General features: G+C 37.4%; 3 protein-coding genes across 4 annotated transcripts; 1 reads left to right on the forward strand and 2 right to left on the reverse strand.

The window, feature by feature from the left end:
- Positions 1-2987: 2987 nt before the first annotated feature.
- Positions 2988-9742, reverse strand: LOC121725280 (WW domain-containing oxidoreductase-like). 2 transcript variants are annotated; one of them, XM_042112160.1, is made up of 6 exons: positions 9645-9742; positions 8045-8298; positions 7194-7373; positions 4970-5072; positions 4146-4310; positions 2988-3480 (listed from the first exon to the last, which is right to left on the reverse strand). In XM_042112160.1, the coding sequence occupies exons 1-6, from the start codon at positions 9726-9728 to the stop codon at positions 3238-3240; spliced, it is 1029 nt and encodes a 342-aa protein (XP_041968094.1). In that variant the 5' UTR covers positions 9729-9742; the 3' UTR covers positions 2988-3237. The 2 variants fall into 2 exon arrangements, with proteins under 2 accessions (XP_041968094.1, XP_041968105.1); XM_042112171.1 differs by lacking the exon at positions 9645-9742 and having other exon boundaries at positions 8143-8179.
- A 1254-nt stretch (positions 9743-10996) lies between these two features.
- On the forward strand, positions 10997-15246 carry LOC121726408 (pre-mRNA-splicing factor ATP-dependent RNA helicase DHX16). Its single transcript, XM_042113760.1, has 5 exons — positions 10997-11420; positions 11699-11835; positions 12133-13696; positions 13824-14226; positions 15002-15246. The coding sequence occupies exons 1-5, from the start codon at positions 11089-11091 to the stop codon at positions 15224-15226; spliced, it is 2661 nt and encodes an 886-aa protein (XP_041969694.1). The 5' UTR covers positions 10997-11088; the 3' UTR covers positions 15227-15246.
- LOC121726416 (succinate dehydrogenase assembly factor 4, mitochondrial-like) lies at positions 15242-16304 on the reverse strand. The gene is made up of 2 exons (XM_042113774.1): positions 16246-16304; positions 15242-15710 (listed from the first exon to the last, which is right to left on the reverse strand). The coding sequence occupies exon 2, from the start codon at positions 15700-15702 to the stop codon at positions 15409-15411; it is 294 nt and encodes a 97-aa protein (XP_041969708.1). The 5' UTR covers positions 15703-15710; positions 16246-16304; the 3' UTR covers positions 15242-15408.
- Positions 16305-17661: the final 1357 nt, after the last annotated feature.

Raw genomic sequence — 17661 nt, forward strand, 5'->3', positions numbered from 1 at the left:
ATTGAAACACATCTAAATATAACAATTAATATTCATTATTATCACAAAATTTTAAGAATAGTTTGGGTTATTACTCATTATTACTGTGGTAAATAACGCGTATAAATTATAATTGTAATTTAGGATGCTTTTAAAATTAAAAGTTGTGATTATAAAATTTAAAATGTGAACAATCAAATATTTTGAATATATACTAAATTACCTACTTAGTATGAAGTGAAAATCAATGTACTGCAAATTGTGTACTTGCCTAAAGACTGAAATGAAATCAACAATAATTTGAAAATACCTAGACACTTTTTATATACTTTCTACTTTTTTACAAGTAGAATTATTAATAGTTTTTGTTTTATTATGTCATGAGCGTGCTGTTCAATATTTTATTGTCAGCCAACTGGTATCCCCTCCACGTCCGCTTTTGTCCACCCCTCAGCGAATTTTCGTACGAAATTCAACGATTTCTACAATCGTTTTCCGTACCGACTATACCGATATTTTTGTCTGGCTATTTTTTGGGGATTACGTACTCTCGCGCTCACTAATCTCGCATCAGAAAAAAAGCCAACACAGCTGAGCCCACATAAAAATAATTATTACTTATTTCCCTACTTTTAATTAACGCTGGCGACCCTTTTCCACCACCCGATCGATTAAAAAATTGTTTTGGGTGCATAGGAAGTACAAAACAACTGTTTAAAAAAAACTAAAATCGCTGAGCCTACATTTTTTCCCCCACCCCATTACACCGACACCCTGCACGGCCTGCCAGCACGCAAATTATCAGAAAAGGTTGTTCAGAGAAGTAGCTAACGGAGTTCTAGTACAACTGAAGCCACATGACCGATTTGATCGTCAGCTCTTAGTCGATACTTATGACTTTGTTAGTTTTTCTAAACTGGACATTTCAAAAGAATTTTCTGTTGAAAAAAATATGTATTAAGGCATTTATGCGTTATTTTGAATGCATATTTTAATTACTTACATACAATTAGGTTAATATTGACTGTTAGGTATTTAAAATAAGTTACTTCGATTACATATTATATTTATGTTAAGATTATATAATTAGTTATAATTGCATTTATGTTAATTAAATATAAGTCCATTTATTTATTCAGTTTCAATCATCAATGGTAAAAAAAATTTAAAGGTTTTAAGTAAATACATACTCTTTAAAATTTTCTGTTTCTAATGTTCATTGTTAAAATATTTTTATTTTTTAGTGATCGACCATCATATTTTTTATACCAATGACCACTCATAATTTTTAGCATTAAAAACTCCAGACGAATAGAATTGTTTGGCTAATTTAACTGAATGGAACTGTATACATTTATTATGGTCTTTTCAGGGTTTCCCAACCTTAATATACTATATTTTATGCCAATACTTTATCCTTACTAGTTACTAATATATAATTTACGCATCGTGTAACTATACAATGTTTACTTATCCTTGTCGGGCATATTGGAAATGGCACATGACAGAGAAGGACGCTTAAATATACGCTCCGTAAATATCTTTATTTGTGAGGGAATTCACTATCACTTTAGTTCAAATTAAAAAGCAGCAAACTAAACTTGCCATCTCAAACTGACAAAGGCCCACAATAATAATTATTATGCGCTGTTACTTGTTGGGTGGATTTTGCCTTTTAAGCTTCATAATATTTATACCTAGGGTTAAGTAGTTAAGACCTATGTTATTTGTTAAATTGCATCTAATGAATTATTATTATACGAAAAGAATACATTTCACAATGTGAGTTTCATTTTACTTTTAACGAGTTACGACAGAGCATTTTGAAGAGAACGCAACATGTATTCAGATTGTTTAGATCTGCAAATAAATAAAAGTAACACATAAGTTATTTAAACATATAATTGAATTCTAATATTATAGCTGTACCATTTTTATTTTATTATCTTACTAGACCTAGTTTAGAAGTATAAGTAAAAACAACAAAACAAAATCTTTTTAGAAACAAAGAGTCTCTTCATTTATAAGAAAATAATTATGAAGTCAGTTCTAATAATAAGGAAAATACTTAAAATTAAAGAAATAATAAACTAGAACAGGTATACAATATTAAAAACAACATAACACGTTTATGGAGGGACCTTTGATACACAATTACACATGCTATCATCATAATTAACCCATCAAAGCCCCATAAGCTCACCGGTGAGCGAGACACAATAGAATAAAAATAGATTTCCAAGAATCCACGATCGAAGGATTAATCAATCGACAATTTGTAGTAGCGCAGTGTTGGAAAGGCATACAATTAATTGTGGTCAGTTAATACAACTGAATTGAATACAGGTACAAGGCAGACTAGTGCCTGATACTAATCAGGCAGTAGTCTGCCACGCTGCCATGATTAACAATGACATAATCACTGGATTAGGTCATTGTTAATCGTTTATAAAAAGCCGAAAAGATCCAGTTTCTTTATCGGAATTAACAAATCAAGAGTGAAGAGTCATTATTATTATATCCAAAATTAAGTTTCACTCAGATGGTATGGTAGACGCTAGTGAGTAGTGGGCAGTACCATAAAATAACTTTGCTCTAATCTCGCTAGCCGTGTTTCACTCAGATGGCGCTAGTGAGTAGTGGGCAGTACCATAACCTAACTTTGCTCTAATCTCGCTAGCCGTGTTTCACTCAGATGGCGCTAGTGAGTAGTGGGCAGTACCATAACCTAACTTTGTTCTAATCTCGCTAGGCGTGTTTCACTCAGATGGCGCTAGTCAGTAGTGGGCAGTACCATAACCTAACTTTGCTCTAATCTCGCTAGCCGTGTTTCACTCAGATGGCGCTAGTGAGTAGTGGGCAGTACCATAACCTAACTTTGCTCTAATCTCGCTAGCCGTGTTTCACTCAGATGGCGCTAGTGAGTAGTGGGCAGTACCATAACCTAACTTTGCTCTAATCTCGCTAGCCGTGTTTCACTCAGATGGCGCTAGTGAGTTGTGGGCAGTACCATAACCTAACTTTGCTCTAATCTCGCTAGCCGTGTTTCACTCAGATGGCGCTAGTCAGTAGTGAGCCTTAGGGCCCACGCAGACTACACACTTTTAGTCGGCCGATAGTTTGATCGAATGGGGGTTTCAGTACATTACTATCGCCCGATACAAATCGTTATTTAATTGTGCGCACCTTCATACATCTTCGTACTGATTAAACTTTCGAACTATCGGCCCACTAAAAGTCTGCGGAGCCTACCGTAACCTAACAAATTTGCTCCTCCATTTCGTGTTCTGTCTCGTGAATCTGGCTAGCCGTATTCACATCGAGGTAGAACCCCCTCTGTCGCAACACGTCGCAGGCGAGGTCGTGCATCCTGTAGGCGAGGTAGGTGCTCCCGGCCAGCTCGCTCGGCTCGCAGCGCCGACAGTCCTTGAAGTAAAACCCCGACTGACCAGCCAACTCCGGCGACGTCGCGCAGTACACGATTGTGCTAGCGGCTTGACCCTGAAAACGCATTAGAACTACAGTAACCCGCGAGGTGATTCAATGGACCTATCTTGCGACAATGCAACTTGCGTTTAGGTAACAGCATAAATATTTCACAATATCTGTAATCTGCTGTTAAACGACAAAAAATTGTAAATGAAAGCTTGTTCCATTGCTATCGCAAGATAAATAGTCATCCTGTCGCGACTGGTCAAACATGTAGAAATTAGGTTGTTCGCACTTGCTATTTTAGACCAATGAGCCTGCATCGGCCAGACCTCAGTTTAGGAAAGCTGAAAGTTTACCTTTACAGAGGTAAGAACGACCAGCAACTATGGAGTTTCGATTTCCGACTCTCTCTTGAAGGTCAAGTAGACTTTCAGAACTGGATACCTAATAAAGTAACCGCGACCGAAACTCTATAGTTGCTGGTCGTTCTTTATACCTCTGTTAAGGTCATAAACAGGTAAGCTTTCAGCTTTCCTAAACGTAGGAAGGTCTGGCCGGCACAGGCTCGTGCTCTATTTTATCTAATATCTAATTTATTTACAGATGGAAGTATGATTGTCCTGCTCATTATGCATATTCGCGGAAACGAGATATTAAATAGTTTATATTATAAACATTTAATATTTTGTTTTGTCTAAATAGTTTATAAGGCTGCAGAAAAAAAAACCACTTACAATACTCTTCGAGAAGGGCAACATAGCCGTGTAGAGGGCTTCGAACACCCACCAGTTGCGGCACAGGCCCGTCTTGACGAAGGAGCCGGGGTGCGCGCAGAACACCGCCGGCCCCGCGTGCAGCCAGCGCTGGTGTAAATACCGCGCCGCCAGCACGCCGCACACCTTCATAATAATAATTATTATTATCATTTATTTCAGGCTATAAACCCATAAAGCAAAATTATATTAGTGATATAATATCTAAAGGAGCCGGGAGCATTCGCTTGTAATGTATTACAGAGTCGAGCTTGACATCAGTGAAGGAGGAGAACCGAGCATTACAATGCGCACCTTGTATTACAATGTGTAGGTATCTTGATGCAACTTGTAAGTTTTTTTTTTATAAAAGAAAAAGTGGCAAACGAGCAAACGGGTCACCTGATGGAAAGCAACTTCCGTCGCCCATGGACACTCGCAGCAACAGAAGAGCTGCAGGTGCGTTGCCGGCCTTTTAAGAAGGAATAGGGTAATAGGGGAGGGTAGGGATGGGAAGGGAAGGGAATAGGGTAGGGGATTGGGCCTCCGGTAAACTCACTCACTCGGCGAAACACAGCGCAAGCGCTGGTTCACGCCGGTTTTCTATGATAACGTGGTATTTCTCCGGTCGAGCCAGCCCATTCGTGCCGAAGCATGGCTCTCCCACTAACATCTAATCTAAATAAAAGTTGTAACATCAATGCTACGTGACAGTGAAGTCAACTTGCTATGTAATGCACAAAGTCGAATCTATAATGTTACACGCGAATGCTCCCGGTGAGGACTGAGGGAGCACCTTTACCTACCTTAGACAGGTTGTACGCTCGGATCGACGTGTACCTCTCCGCCGATAGCGAGAAGTGATCTAGGGATGGAAATACACGCGCACCCTCCGATAGTTCCACGTTCCTGTGCGATTCGAAAATACAATGAAAAATCAAATTAAATATTTTAGTACCATCGAGGAAGTTGATTCCTATGCAATTGACAGACCAACGTTATTTGGTCGAATATGTCAATTCAATGTTAATTGTGATCTGTCAGCTGGGTTTGACGTAACGCAACCAAACTACTTAGGACCCCGAAATTGCGCTACCCGGAGCTCGACATTTGAATACAGTTCGATCACCGAGCAACCGAAAACTTTTAATTGATAAATATTTCAGTCAAAAATAAGTCGACTATAAACATATCAAGAAAGGGAAACAAATTGCTGAAGTTTGTTGTTTATACTATTAGGCAGTAAGACAGTATAAGGTTCAAAAGTGGAATATACAAGATGTTAGTGTAAACACCGTTAGGCCGCGTTTCCACTGACGCGGAGCGGAGCGGAGAGGAGCTTAGCGGTGCCTGTATTGACCAATCGTGCTATTCCAGCGGAAGATTTCGAGCATGGTGATTGGTCAATTCTGCACCGCTAAGCTCCTCTCCGCTCCGCTCCCCGTCAGTGGAAACGCGGCCTTATCCTTGAAACCATCAAATGAACCCGTCAAAATGAACAACTTTTTCTATGAGAACAATGCTGGGAACTCCGTCTTCAAATTGCCGATCCGGGCATCCGTATAATGGGTATTAAGAGGATTCCACACCGCCATTTTTTCCATACAAACGTTGTCCCCTGTTTCCTCCCTGGATAATGCTAGTAGAGTTATAATTTTTTTCCTGAATATCTACGGCCACTAATACAATGTCCCTATGTTTTCCTTTTTTTCATAATTTAATTATTAAATAAGATATGAACGTTCAAAAACCCAAAAAAATGGCCAGATTTTCCACTGTGTTCAAACGTCCAGAAAACAGGTTTGGATAGATTATACAAAAAAAGCAAAACATAGGAACACAGCTCAAGCCTTTTTTAATCTTTAATGAAAAAAGTACTTAAATCGGTTAAGTTTTGGAGAAGGAATCAGGGGACAACGAATCGTTGATTTTCTGGATTTTCTGCGGTTGTCTCTATCGCGTTCTGCGGTATAGGCTTGAGGTAAGGGAGACAGCTATAGATATTACACGTACTTTTTTTTCATTTCTCTAGCCGCTGTGGTATCCTCTTAAGACGTCATTTTTTTGAGTTCCCAGCTTTGTTCTAATAGAAAAAGTTGTTCATTTTGACGGGCTCATTTAATGGTTTCAAAGATAACGGTGTTTACACTAACAAACTGTATAGAACTTATTACTATTTTACAAGCTTTGAATTTCTTACTCGTTGAAATAAAATCTAGGACAAAATATGAAAATTGAAGATGGTTGGATGGATGGCCAATGGTAGGTGTTGGCGTCAATGATAGCGTCGATCTCGGGCAATAGCCCGAGATCGACGCGACGTCGATTGTGTGTGCTGTAGACAGCATATTGTAATTGTGGTGGCAATCATCTATCATAATTCATGAGACAACACCTCACAAGGTGAGTATCCAGTAGGTACAACTTGTACACACACCACAGTAAAGAGGAGCATTTCACAACCTCTTATGATGAGTCTATCTTTACACTCACAACGACTAACAAAGATACCGATACCGGTGAAGAAACATTACATGCCACCGTAAAAGGAACGTTCATACATCATTAGCTCTTGACATCAAAAGGTCTGATTAGAGCGTGGCTTATGCAGTTGCAGTGTTTGTGCCGTCTTAATACTCTGTCGGAGGCACAGACCAGCCCATTTCTCATCTCAAACGCCAACCCAAGACAGTGTCGCTTAGCTCTTGAGGCTAGCTAGTATCATAACCCAAGAGCCAGCGACAGCCAGGCAATTTTATAAAAGCTGACAGTTTGCCTGTACATTACATACCCCTATTCAGGCAAGAAAGACCAGAAACTATAGAGTTTCGATCACGATTACTTTGCATAGGAATCAACTCCACTGATAATACATATAGGTACTTACATTAAGTATATCAAACAAAACTTATGAGCGTACTCACTACGAGGTGTATTATTGAGTCATAATAATATGAAACTTGAAAGACATGACGTATAAGTATTTAGTACGCTTTACTGTCGAGTAGGTAGGTACCACCTTGTTCTCACCTGTGAGATTCTGATGACGTAAACACAACGCGAGCATTCGGAGAAAGAATTTTTTCTATACTCAGTAGCAGATAATATTGGCTCAGAAAGTTAACTTGAAAAGTTGTTTCCAATCCGTTTTCCGTCAACGTCCACGGCAGCCCGAATGTAGCGGCATTCAAAATTACTATGTCGATACTCCTTCGAACATTATAATTATAAATATCGTGTAACTAAAACTTTGGTGCTTTATAAGTATAATTTATTCAAAATTGCTATCTGTCTCAATGATGCTTGCCACCGGTACGGGAAAAACCGGCCGCGGCATAGGTAAGAAACTCGCAAGAATTACCTACGCCATGGCCGGTTAGATCAGTAGACAACAATAATAGCTACCTACCGAATTAGAGATATTGTGACGTTACAAAATTTAGGAATCCTTCCCTAGCCCTGCTGGGCTAAAATGGTCGCTTTGAAGAATCATGATATGAATCATAATATGATTCATTTTTCTAAAATGGCAAAATGCAACTCTGCTCGCAATTCATTTCTGTATTTTTGTACTGATTTGACATTTGTCATTTTGACAGTTTTGACAATTCATTTGCTGAATTGATTGAGAGGAATTGCTAAATGTGACCATTTTAGCCGCGGTGTTACTCAACGTAAGTTATAACTTCGACACTTCGACGACCGCCTTCTGACTTCTCCATTAGGTATCGTTTGAAGGCTCGAATTGTTAATTCATGAAACCTCAAGGTGCCTATCTACTAAAAAGTAGATTTTATACATAGTTACTATTAGGTAATGTATTATCATCTTTAAATATCATCTACATAATAATATAACATAATAATATTGCAAATCTTTACTTTTGAGACTGTAGAAGCGATTTTATGCATTTCTGAACAGAAGACAGAGAAGCGAGGTTCACTTCATAGAACGCCAGCCGATCGAAATTTTTACAAACATTTTTAGCAGTGTTCCTTGCAACGTATGGATTTCGAGACGCCATCAACACATTACAATCGATTGACGTCAAGCACCGGGTGATTTCCAAGCCGATGCCGTTACTCGCGCCAGTGATGAGGCATACTTTATTTCCAAAGTTTAAATCTTTAGCAATCTAGAACATTTGAATTTAATGTGAACGTAAAAGGGTAACAAAACTATGTGATAATACTTTAGGGTGTGTACGTATTCCTTGTAGAGATTTGACTGTGAAAGTAGCAGCGCTGAAAGACCTTTTTTTTTCACTTTTGCATGGGGAAAGTTAAGCTACGAAAAAGAAAAGCTACAGCCCTGGGGGAAACTCGTGACACTGGGGCGCTTGCCCATACAAAAGTGAAAAAAAAATTGGCCTTTCAGCTCTGCTACTACTTTCACAGTGAACTTTATACAAGGAACACGTGCACAATGCACATCCTTTAGGGTTTGATAGTAATTATTACTTTAGTATTATCACTTAGTTTTGTTAAGTGTAGCCTGTATGTACCTACGTACAAATTATTAATTTCCAGTTTTGATCAATCACACAGATAGATCGACACTCCTTTGTTTTGTACGAGATTTTGGTACAAGGTTCTTTTCCTAAGACTCGTCGATACGCCCGCTTCCCTGTCCCCACAAATATTAATTTATGCGAAAGTGTGTCATTCTATCTGTCTGTTTGTCTATCATCTTTAGGCTGAAACGGTTGAACCGATTTGAATTAAATTGGAGGTCAAGATGAAAGTAGAGACGAGAAAGGACATTGATTAGTTTTTGTTGTGAAAAAATAGTAGGCAGGTAGACTGTTCCTGGGCGATAATTTCGGCGCAATGGAGCGGTTGTTATATTATTATAGTTTCATGGGCGTACCCAGGTTCTGGGCCAGGGGGGGGGCAAATTACCCAGGTTCTGGGCCAGGGGGGGGGGGGGGGGGGGGGGGGGCAAATTACGCAGATTCTGGGCCAGGGGGGGGGCAAATCAGATTTTTTATAAGCTAGGTGCTTATAAAGAATAAAAAATTAATAATTTTTAGTTGTATTGCAAACAAATTGCAAAAATTCGTTATTTTTATAGATGAAAGTACTAGATAATATACTTAGTAGGGACGTCAACATGATCCAGGGGGGGGCAGCTGCTCCCCTACCCCCCCCCCCTCGGTACGCCCATGTATAGTTTTGTTATCAATAATTATTTTTCTCACCTCCTCCTGCGGTTACCGATGTTGCCGTTTACCGCCTCCGTCGATGTGAAAAATAGTATACGCACCATAAAGTAAAAAAAAAGTAAATAAGAAAGCCTCAGATCACATGTTTTTTTTGTATGTCTCAGATCACATAATATTACATAATATTATGTGATCTGAGACATTTCTTATTTTCCTAGGTGCGTAATGTACTATTGTTATTACAGTGCATGTAACTAATAAGTAAAAACATTATAAGTAGGTCCCAAATACACTTGCAAGTCCTTTTTAACACTTACCTCTTCTGCAGGAGGACCAAATATTTTTACAGATTTGAGATTCTTTTGATAAGTATTCCAAAACTTTTTCACAATGTGCTGCATAATATTGTTATTCAACATGCAGTACCTACGTGAAAGGAAAAATAATAAATTGAATGGAATGGCAGGCAAATAATCATTATATATATTAAGTCTATGCAAATAATATATTTTGTGCTTGTACGTACCAAATTTCATATAAAGCGGGCTCCACACTCGCGGCGCGAAAGCCGCGAACCGCGACTGTGGAGGGTTTCGCGGCTTCGCGTTCGCGCTTCGCGGTTTTCCCCGTCAAATGTCAATTTTTTGGCCCACGATAAAGGCGTCGCGAAGCGCGAACGCGAACATCATCCACACTCGCTTTTATTCGCTGTCGCTTACGATATCAGAGCAGCAGCAACAGTGACTTCAACGCGCGAACGTAAATGCGAAGATTGCGAGTGTAGAGGGCCGTATTTTTGTTCGCCTCGTGTTCACGGCGGGTAGCACCCGTGAATTGCGGCCGATATTCGCGCCGCGTGTGTGGAGAAAGCTTAGCAAAGACCTAGTTTCAGTCAATGAGGCTTGTGATTAACTGATTATTCTCCAAAGATATTCTCTTTGATTTCAAAGCATTGTCTTAGAATTTTCAAAGCTGTAATATTTTGCTAGGTAACGCTGGGTATACTTTTTATACAGAAAAAGCGTAAAAAAAACTTTCCGTCAACCAGTGTTCCCAACTTAGGGGTTTTCCCCCAGATTTAGGGGTTAAATAAGTGAGATGGGATTTTTTTAGGGGTCTAAAATTTTTAGGGGTATTTTCAGGGATTTTTATACTTTTTAATATTTTTAAATTGTTGATATTAATATTAATTATTTCTTGACCTAGCGACTTCTAGCGACATCTATTACGTAATTCTATGACCACTCTGTGGTGACTGGCGGCAATACTGATGGTCCGATTTACATTAAATCGTAATGATGTCACTTGTGCAACATTTAATCCAACAAATAAAATGTTGAATTTATTCAATAATAAGATGTACGACTTCAAAACATCTGAATCTTCAGATGAAGATGAAATATTTAACTAAAATTAGCCAATCCGTTCAGCCGTTTTCGAGTTTTAACGTTACTAACATAATTGAAAATCCATTTTTATATATATACAGATTTTAGGGGGAAAACAGAAAAATTAAGGTGATTTTAGGGGTTTTTGACACCAATTTAGGGATAAATATTTTTGAGAGGTGGTAACACTGCCGTCAACTGTCAATTACTGTCACTTGTTTAAGTGACATTGGTCAGTGATCAGTCAAAACTCAAAGAAAAAGAAAGTAGATGGAGTAGTGGCCAGTGGGTTTAAGAAGTGTGGAAAATGTTTTGATTGGTTTTTTTATAAGCCAAAAATAAATAATAAATATTTTGTTTATTCCTATAAATAATGGATAAACACGGTAAACGAGCTCATTCATCATCCGATTCGGAAAGTGCTGAAGAAAACCGCAAGAAAGATATAAGAGAAAGAGATGAATTTGCCAAAAGACTCAAAAAGCGCGATGAGGAGAAAACTAAGAAAGTGACTGAGGGGTCCAGTAAAAGATCGTACGAAGAGGCAGCAAAACGTTTAAAGCTAGAAGCCGAAGATAGGGATAAAGTTTTACCTAAACTCAGAATTCAGTCACGTCGCAAATACTTACAAAAAAGAAAAGACGATAAAGTTATTGAATTAGAAGATGATATTGCAGATGATGAGTACCTTTTTGATGAGAGCATGTAAGTCACTTTAATTTTTTAGTGCATTTGAAATTATCACTAGCTGTCCCGGTGAACTTCATGTCACTTAAAAACCTTCCCTGAACTTCAAGGATTATTATAAAACTAAAGTTACCAGAATCGGTTTAGCCGTTATCGGGTTACAGCATTACTAACACAGTTGAAAATCCATTCTTATATTAGTGCATTATGCATTTTATATTATCACTAGCTTATTTTTATATATATAGATATAGATGTTACTGTCATTTTATTTTAACTGTATGCATACTTTTCAGACTGACTGAAAGGGAGCGTAAGGAGAGAGAACATAAGAAAACTATATTAAAGTTGGCAAAAGAACATGAGAAAGCAAGGGAACTAGAAAATGTACAGAGGTATCATATGCCACAAGATCTTGGTAAAGGAGAAAAGGGTAAAAAACATATTTGCAGTTTTAACTTATATCATCATCTAGATCTGGTCAACAATCACATTAATTTTTTTTCAATTTTGCATTGACCTATCCCTACTCGCCTTTTTCACTTTGCTAAATTACACAAAATATACTTAGCTTTGTTGTTTCTCAGGTTTTGTTGTGAGTGCAATAATAGTTAGCATTTGTAAATAAGAGAAAAATAGCAATAGGTCAATGGCCACATTTTAAAGTATTTGGTGACAGGTATAATAATTTAATCTTAATTATTTATTTTAATTTTAAAAAATATTTCAGGTGAGTATATAGAAGTTGATGAAAACGAAAAATTACCAAATTCAGAGCAAAGAAAGTGGGAACAAGAACAAATTAAATCAGCTTTTTTTAAATTTGGCGCAAAAGATGCAAAATCTAAAGATGAATATGAATTACTGCTGGATGAGCAGATTGATTTTATCCAAGCACTTCAGCTGGAGGGTAATAAAGAAAAAAAAGAGGAGGAAGAAATTTCAGAATATAAGAAAGTCCGTATGACCATAGAAGAAACTAAAAAGTCACTTCCTGTATATCCATTTAGAAATTCACTTATTGAAGCTATTAAAAATTATCAAATTTTGATAGTAGAAGGAGAAACTGGATCTGGAAAAACAACACAAATTCCACAATTCCTTTACGAAGCTGGATTCACCGAGGATGGAAAGAAGATTGGGTGCACTCAACCGAGAAGAGTGGCTGCAATGTCTGTAGCTGCTAGAGTGGCTCAAGAAATGGATGTTAAACTAGGAAATGAGGTGGGGTACAGTATAAGATTTGAAGATTGCACTTCTGATAGAACTGTCATCAAATACATGACTGATGGTACACTTCACAGAGAATTTCTATCAGAACCTGATCTGGCATCTTATAGTGTAATGATAATTGATGAAGCTCACGAGAGAACCTTACATACAGATATTTTGTTCGGTCTTGTAAAAGATATCACACGATTTAGACCTGACCTTAAGTTGCTTATATCAAGTGCAACTTTAGATGCAGAAAAGTTTTCTAACTTCTTTGATGAAGCACCTATATTCAGGATACCTGGGAGACGATTTCCAGTGGACATTTATTATACAAAAGCTCCTGAAGCTGATTATATAGATGCATGTGTAGTTTCTATATTGCAAATACATGCCACACAACCTCTTGGTGATATTTTAGTGTTCTTAACTGGACAAGAAGAAATTGAAACTTGTGTAGAAATGTTACAAGAAAGAACTAAAAAAATAGGGAAGAAATTAAAAGAACTTATAATATTACCAGTTTATGCAAATTTACCAACAGATATGCAAGCAAAAATCTTTGAACCAACACCTGAAGGTGCCAGAAAAGTAGTTTTAGCTACCAATATTGCCGAGACATCATTAACTATAGATAATATTATTTACGTCATAGATCCAGGCTTTGCGAAGCAAAACAATTTTAATTCCAAAACTGGGATGGAAAGCCTGTTGGTTGTTCCTATATCTAAAGCATCTGCCAATCAACGAGCAGGTAGAGCTGGCAGAGTTGCCCCTGGAAAGTGCTTCAGGCTATACACTGCATGGGCCTACAAATATGAACTAGAAGATAACACTGTCCCGGAAATACAAAGGATCAATTTAGGAAATGCAGTGCTCACACTAAAAGCACTAGGAATTAATGACCTAATCCATTTTGATTTTTTGGATCCCCCTCCCCATGAAACTTTAGTTTTAGCATTAGAGCAACTGTATGCATTAGGTGCTCTAAATCATCATGGAGAACTGACAAAAGCTGGCAGGCGTATGGCTGAGTTTCCTACTGATCCTATGCTCGCTAAAATGTTATTGGCAAGTGAAAAGTAAGTACCAATTTTTAAATCATATTATTCTGATGTGATGTTCACATTGTTTTCTATTATTGGGTGGCATAATTTAACAAGAAAAAAATTGTTTCAAACTAATATTAAATCCTATTTCCCTTTACAGGTACAAATGTTCAGAAGAAGTAGTGACAATAGCTGCTATGTTATCAGTAAATAGTTCAGTCTTTTACAGACCCAAAGACAAAATTATACATGCAGACACAGCCCGAAAAAACTTTTTCCATAAGAATGGTGATCATTTAACATTGATGAATGTCTATAATCAGTGGGCTGATTCTGAATATTCCGTGCAATGGTGTTATGAAAACTTCATTCAATACAGATCTATGAAGAGAGCGCGTGATGTAAGAGAACAATTAGTCGGACTTATGGAGAGAGTTGAAATAGAAATGGTGTCAAGTATAGCAGATGATGCGAATATTCGTAAAGCTATAACGGCGGGATACTTTTATCACATTGCAAAGTTTTCAAAGGGTGGTCACTACAGAACAGTCAAACATAATCAAGTAAGTGTTTGACTGGACAAATCCATGAGGCCAGTCACAAAATATAAATAATTTATCATTTAATATGAAGTTTTGTGACCTGCTTTGTGCCGAAAACGCTCCCTAGACAGTAAAACATGACATGAGTTAAGAAGCGCTTACACGGGCAATAATTACGGCAATAATTGCTCGGCGACACGAATGGAGTGATCTGGAGCAATGGAGCAATATGGAGCAATTTATTTCATATCGCTCAAATATTCGATGGCCACATCACTCAATATTGTATTGCGCAATATTGCTGCTTGTTGCCGCAAATTTCTTAATGTAGAGTCGTGACGTCAAAGTTGACGGGAGTTGAGCAATTTTAGTTGCCCGTTTAAGCGCACCATTACATGCTGTCATGCACACATGATCGTTTATTGTATTGATTGATGCTAATGACATGCAACCTACGTGCTGTACATTGATTGACAAGTTGCTTTATTTTTCGTCCTGCAATATGTGCATGACATGCACGCATGATCGTTTCGCGATCGGCATGTCATGCAACAATAATACTGTCACGTCAAATGCATTTCATGCTGAATTACCGTGTAGCGAGTGCATTAGACTAAGAAAAAAATAGCACTTTTTTAACAAATCAGTTAAAAATCACAAATCCATTAATTTGCCTACCAATTTTTTTATATTATGACTTTAATGTTTATAGTGAATTTTAAGTTACCATGTAGTCATTGGGACCACAAAAAACTGACTCCAGTTTGATGTATATTTGCTTTTTTCTCTTTTTCAGACAGTCATGATACATCCTAATAGTGCACTATTTGAAGAATTGCCTAGATGGGTAATTTATCATGAACTTGTTTTTACTTCCAAGGAATTTATGCGACAGGTTACAGAAATAGAAAGTAAATGGCTCTTGGAAGTTGCGCCGCATTATTATAAAGCTAAGGAGTTAGAAGATTCCACAAACAAAAAGATGCCTAAGACTATTGGTAAGGCATCTACTGGCACGTAATAAATACAATCTACATTTCATTTAAAGTATTTTATTGAAACATAGCTAGCTATACAATTCTCCTCCTAATCATCTGCAATCTTCTAGAGTACTATTACATTTATTTAACAAAACAGAATAGAATGCTACAACTTTTATCTAATAAATATAAATTTTGTTTTTAAATAATCAGTCTAAGTGAATCAAAAGTCAGATACTCTGCCTTTTCTTTCCCAATCACCATATCTAGTTGGTTCCGGTCCCCTCGGTCCACCAACTTCCCCTGTATCTGGATTAGTATTGTTTGGGAATGGGGGCAAAGGATCATCTTTCTTGGGTTGTAATTCAGCTTGTTCACCTAAGTCATTTATTGGAGTAGTCTCCCTCAATTTTTTTCTAAACTCTGCCAATCTCTTGGATTCTGCTTTGCTTGAATTTTCTGCAGTGTTATCAATATTTTTGTTTTCTGAGTAAAAGGCCACCAAGGAGGACTGCATTTGGTTAGCTAAAAAATGAATAATGGAGCAATTTAAAAAGTTGTTGGCACATAAAAAACATGTGTACATAATTTACTTATTAAGAGGATCCCAGTTGGGTTTAAAATGGGCTTTTTAAGATTTAATAACATCATGCAGATCTACTGTGTGAAGAAAAAACAACAAGGAAAGTGAATAATATTATGTGATTTCATATGCTGCGGCCGCACATGCATAGTGCTTCGTGCTTGAGATGATACCATTGGACGATCTTAGTGTATCGTCCAATGGTATCGTCTCTAAGCATAAAGCTTCATGACGATAGACGCATGTGCGGCCGCGGCATTAGAAGAATACTGTAAAAATAATAATCCACTTGTATAATGTTTACAGTTCTAAGCAATGTGAAATCAAGAGATTCTTTGGATTTCACTTTGCTTGTCTTATAAAAATAAAATGTGTTTATTTCAGGCTGTTTGAACCCATATTTTGTTAGTAAACAATGAACCTAAAAACTATGTTAGTATCAGTTACAAAATATAAATTAGTTTAAGTATTTGCCACCTTCTGGCACTGGCGTGGGCACATTCACATGTGTATGGATCCAGTGCCCCAGAAGGAGGCTGTCCAGCTTGGCGCTGAGGACTTTCAGAGCACTTTATAAGTTATATCCAAATCTTACTTATAAGATTCACAAGGGAATTTGAAAAATTTCATAAATTTCTCTTTCATCTTCCTCCATTTCACATAAACATCATCATATAAAAACAATACTAGCCTTTTAAAATCAGCATTCTATTTATGTAAATAAAAGAAATAACTTTCATCACTCTGCAACGTATTTAATGAAACAGAATTAATTTATTAAGTATACGGTATAATTTTACATTCAATGATACTTCACTAAAATAAAATGTACTCGTTAAAAATGGGGTTTTCCCATTAAAAATAAATAGGTAGGTACACTCTACAGCACAGATTACTAGTAGGTATATATTTGCTGTACAGAAACGAAAGATAGAAACTATAAATTTTCAAGATTGAATTTTGAAATGATGAAATCTGACTTTTTTTTTCTTATATGGCACTTCGGCTATATACAATGTGTCCCGACACCGGTGTCCGATCCTTTAATGTCATGATCTATGGCATATTTTATCGACAAATTGGCTCTCAAATTTTTTCTCTCTCTCACAACATAGGTTGTAAAATGGCAGCCATTTTAGTTTTTCCCAGGCTTTCATACTAATCTGACCGTACTACTCATATAAATATCTTAAGAAGGTAAATAAGGTCTCATTTGATAGCTAAACTTGTGGACTACGCTTACACAGGCAATTGAACATAAAAATACCAAAGTTGAAGAAAAAAAATTGTGTATTTTTTAATTCATGGCTTTTTGTGAAAAATCTAGCGCATTAAACTGGTGGTTTTTTAATTTAAAAAGATAGAAGAGGTAGATATCTTACAATTCTTTATTTCAATGCTCTAAGTCAGATTTATACGTGGGAGAGCCATGCTTCGGCATGAATGGGCCGGCTCGACCGGATAAATACCACGTTCTCACAGAAAACCGGCGTGAAACAGCGCTTGCGCTGTGTTTCGTCGAGTGAGTGAGTTTACCGGAGGCCCAATCCCCTACCCTATTCCCTTTCCTACCCTCCCCTATTCCCTTCCCTTCCCTACCCTCCCCTATTACCCTATTCCCTCTTAAAAGGCCGGCAACGCACATGCAGCTCTTCTGATGCTGCGAGTGTCCATGGGCGACGGAAGTTGATTTCCATCAGGTGACCCGTTTGCTCGTTTGCCCCTTTATTTCATAAAAAAAAAAAAGATAGTTTAGAAGTTATAACGATTTTCCTATGAAGTATAGGTCAGGTTAGTACAAGGGTTAGTATGAAGTCAGTGCTCCACTAAATTGCTCCAGATCGCTCCATTCGTGTCGCCGAAAATTAATTGCCCGTGTAAGCGCTTCTTTAC

The sequence above is a fragment of the Aricia agestis genome, chromosome 1 (assembly GCF_905147365.1).
Source record: "Aricia agestis chromosome 1, ilAriAges1.1, whole genome shotgun sequence".
Taxonomy (NCBI): domain Eukaryota; kingdom Metazoa; phylum Arthropoda; class Insecta; order Lepidoptera; family Lycaenidae; genus Aricia; species Aricia agestis.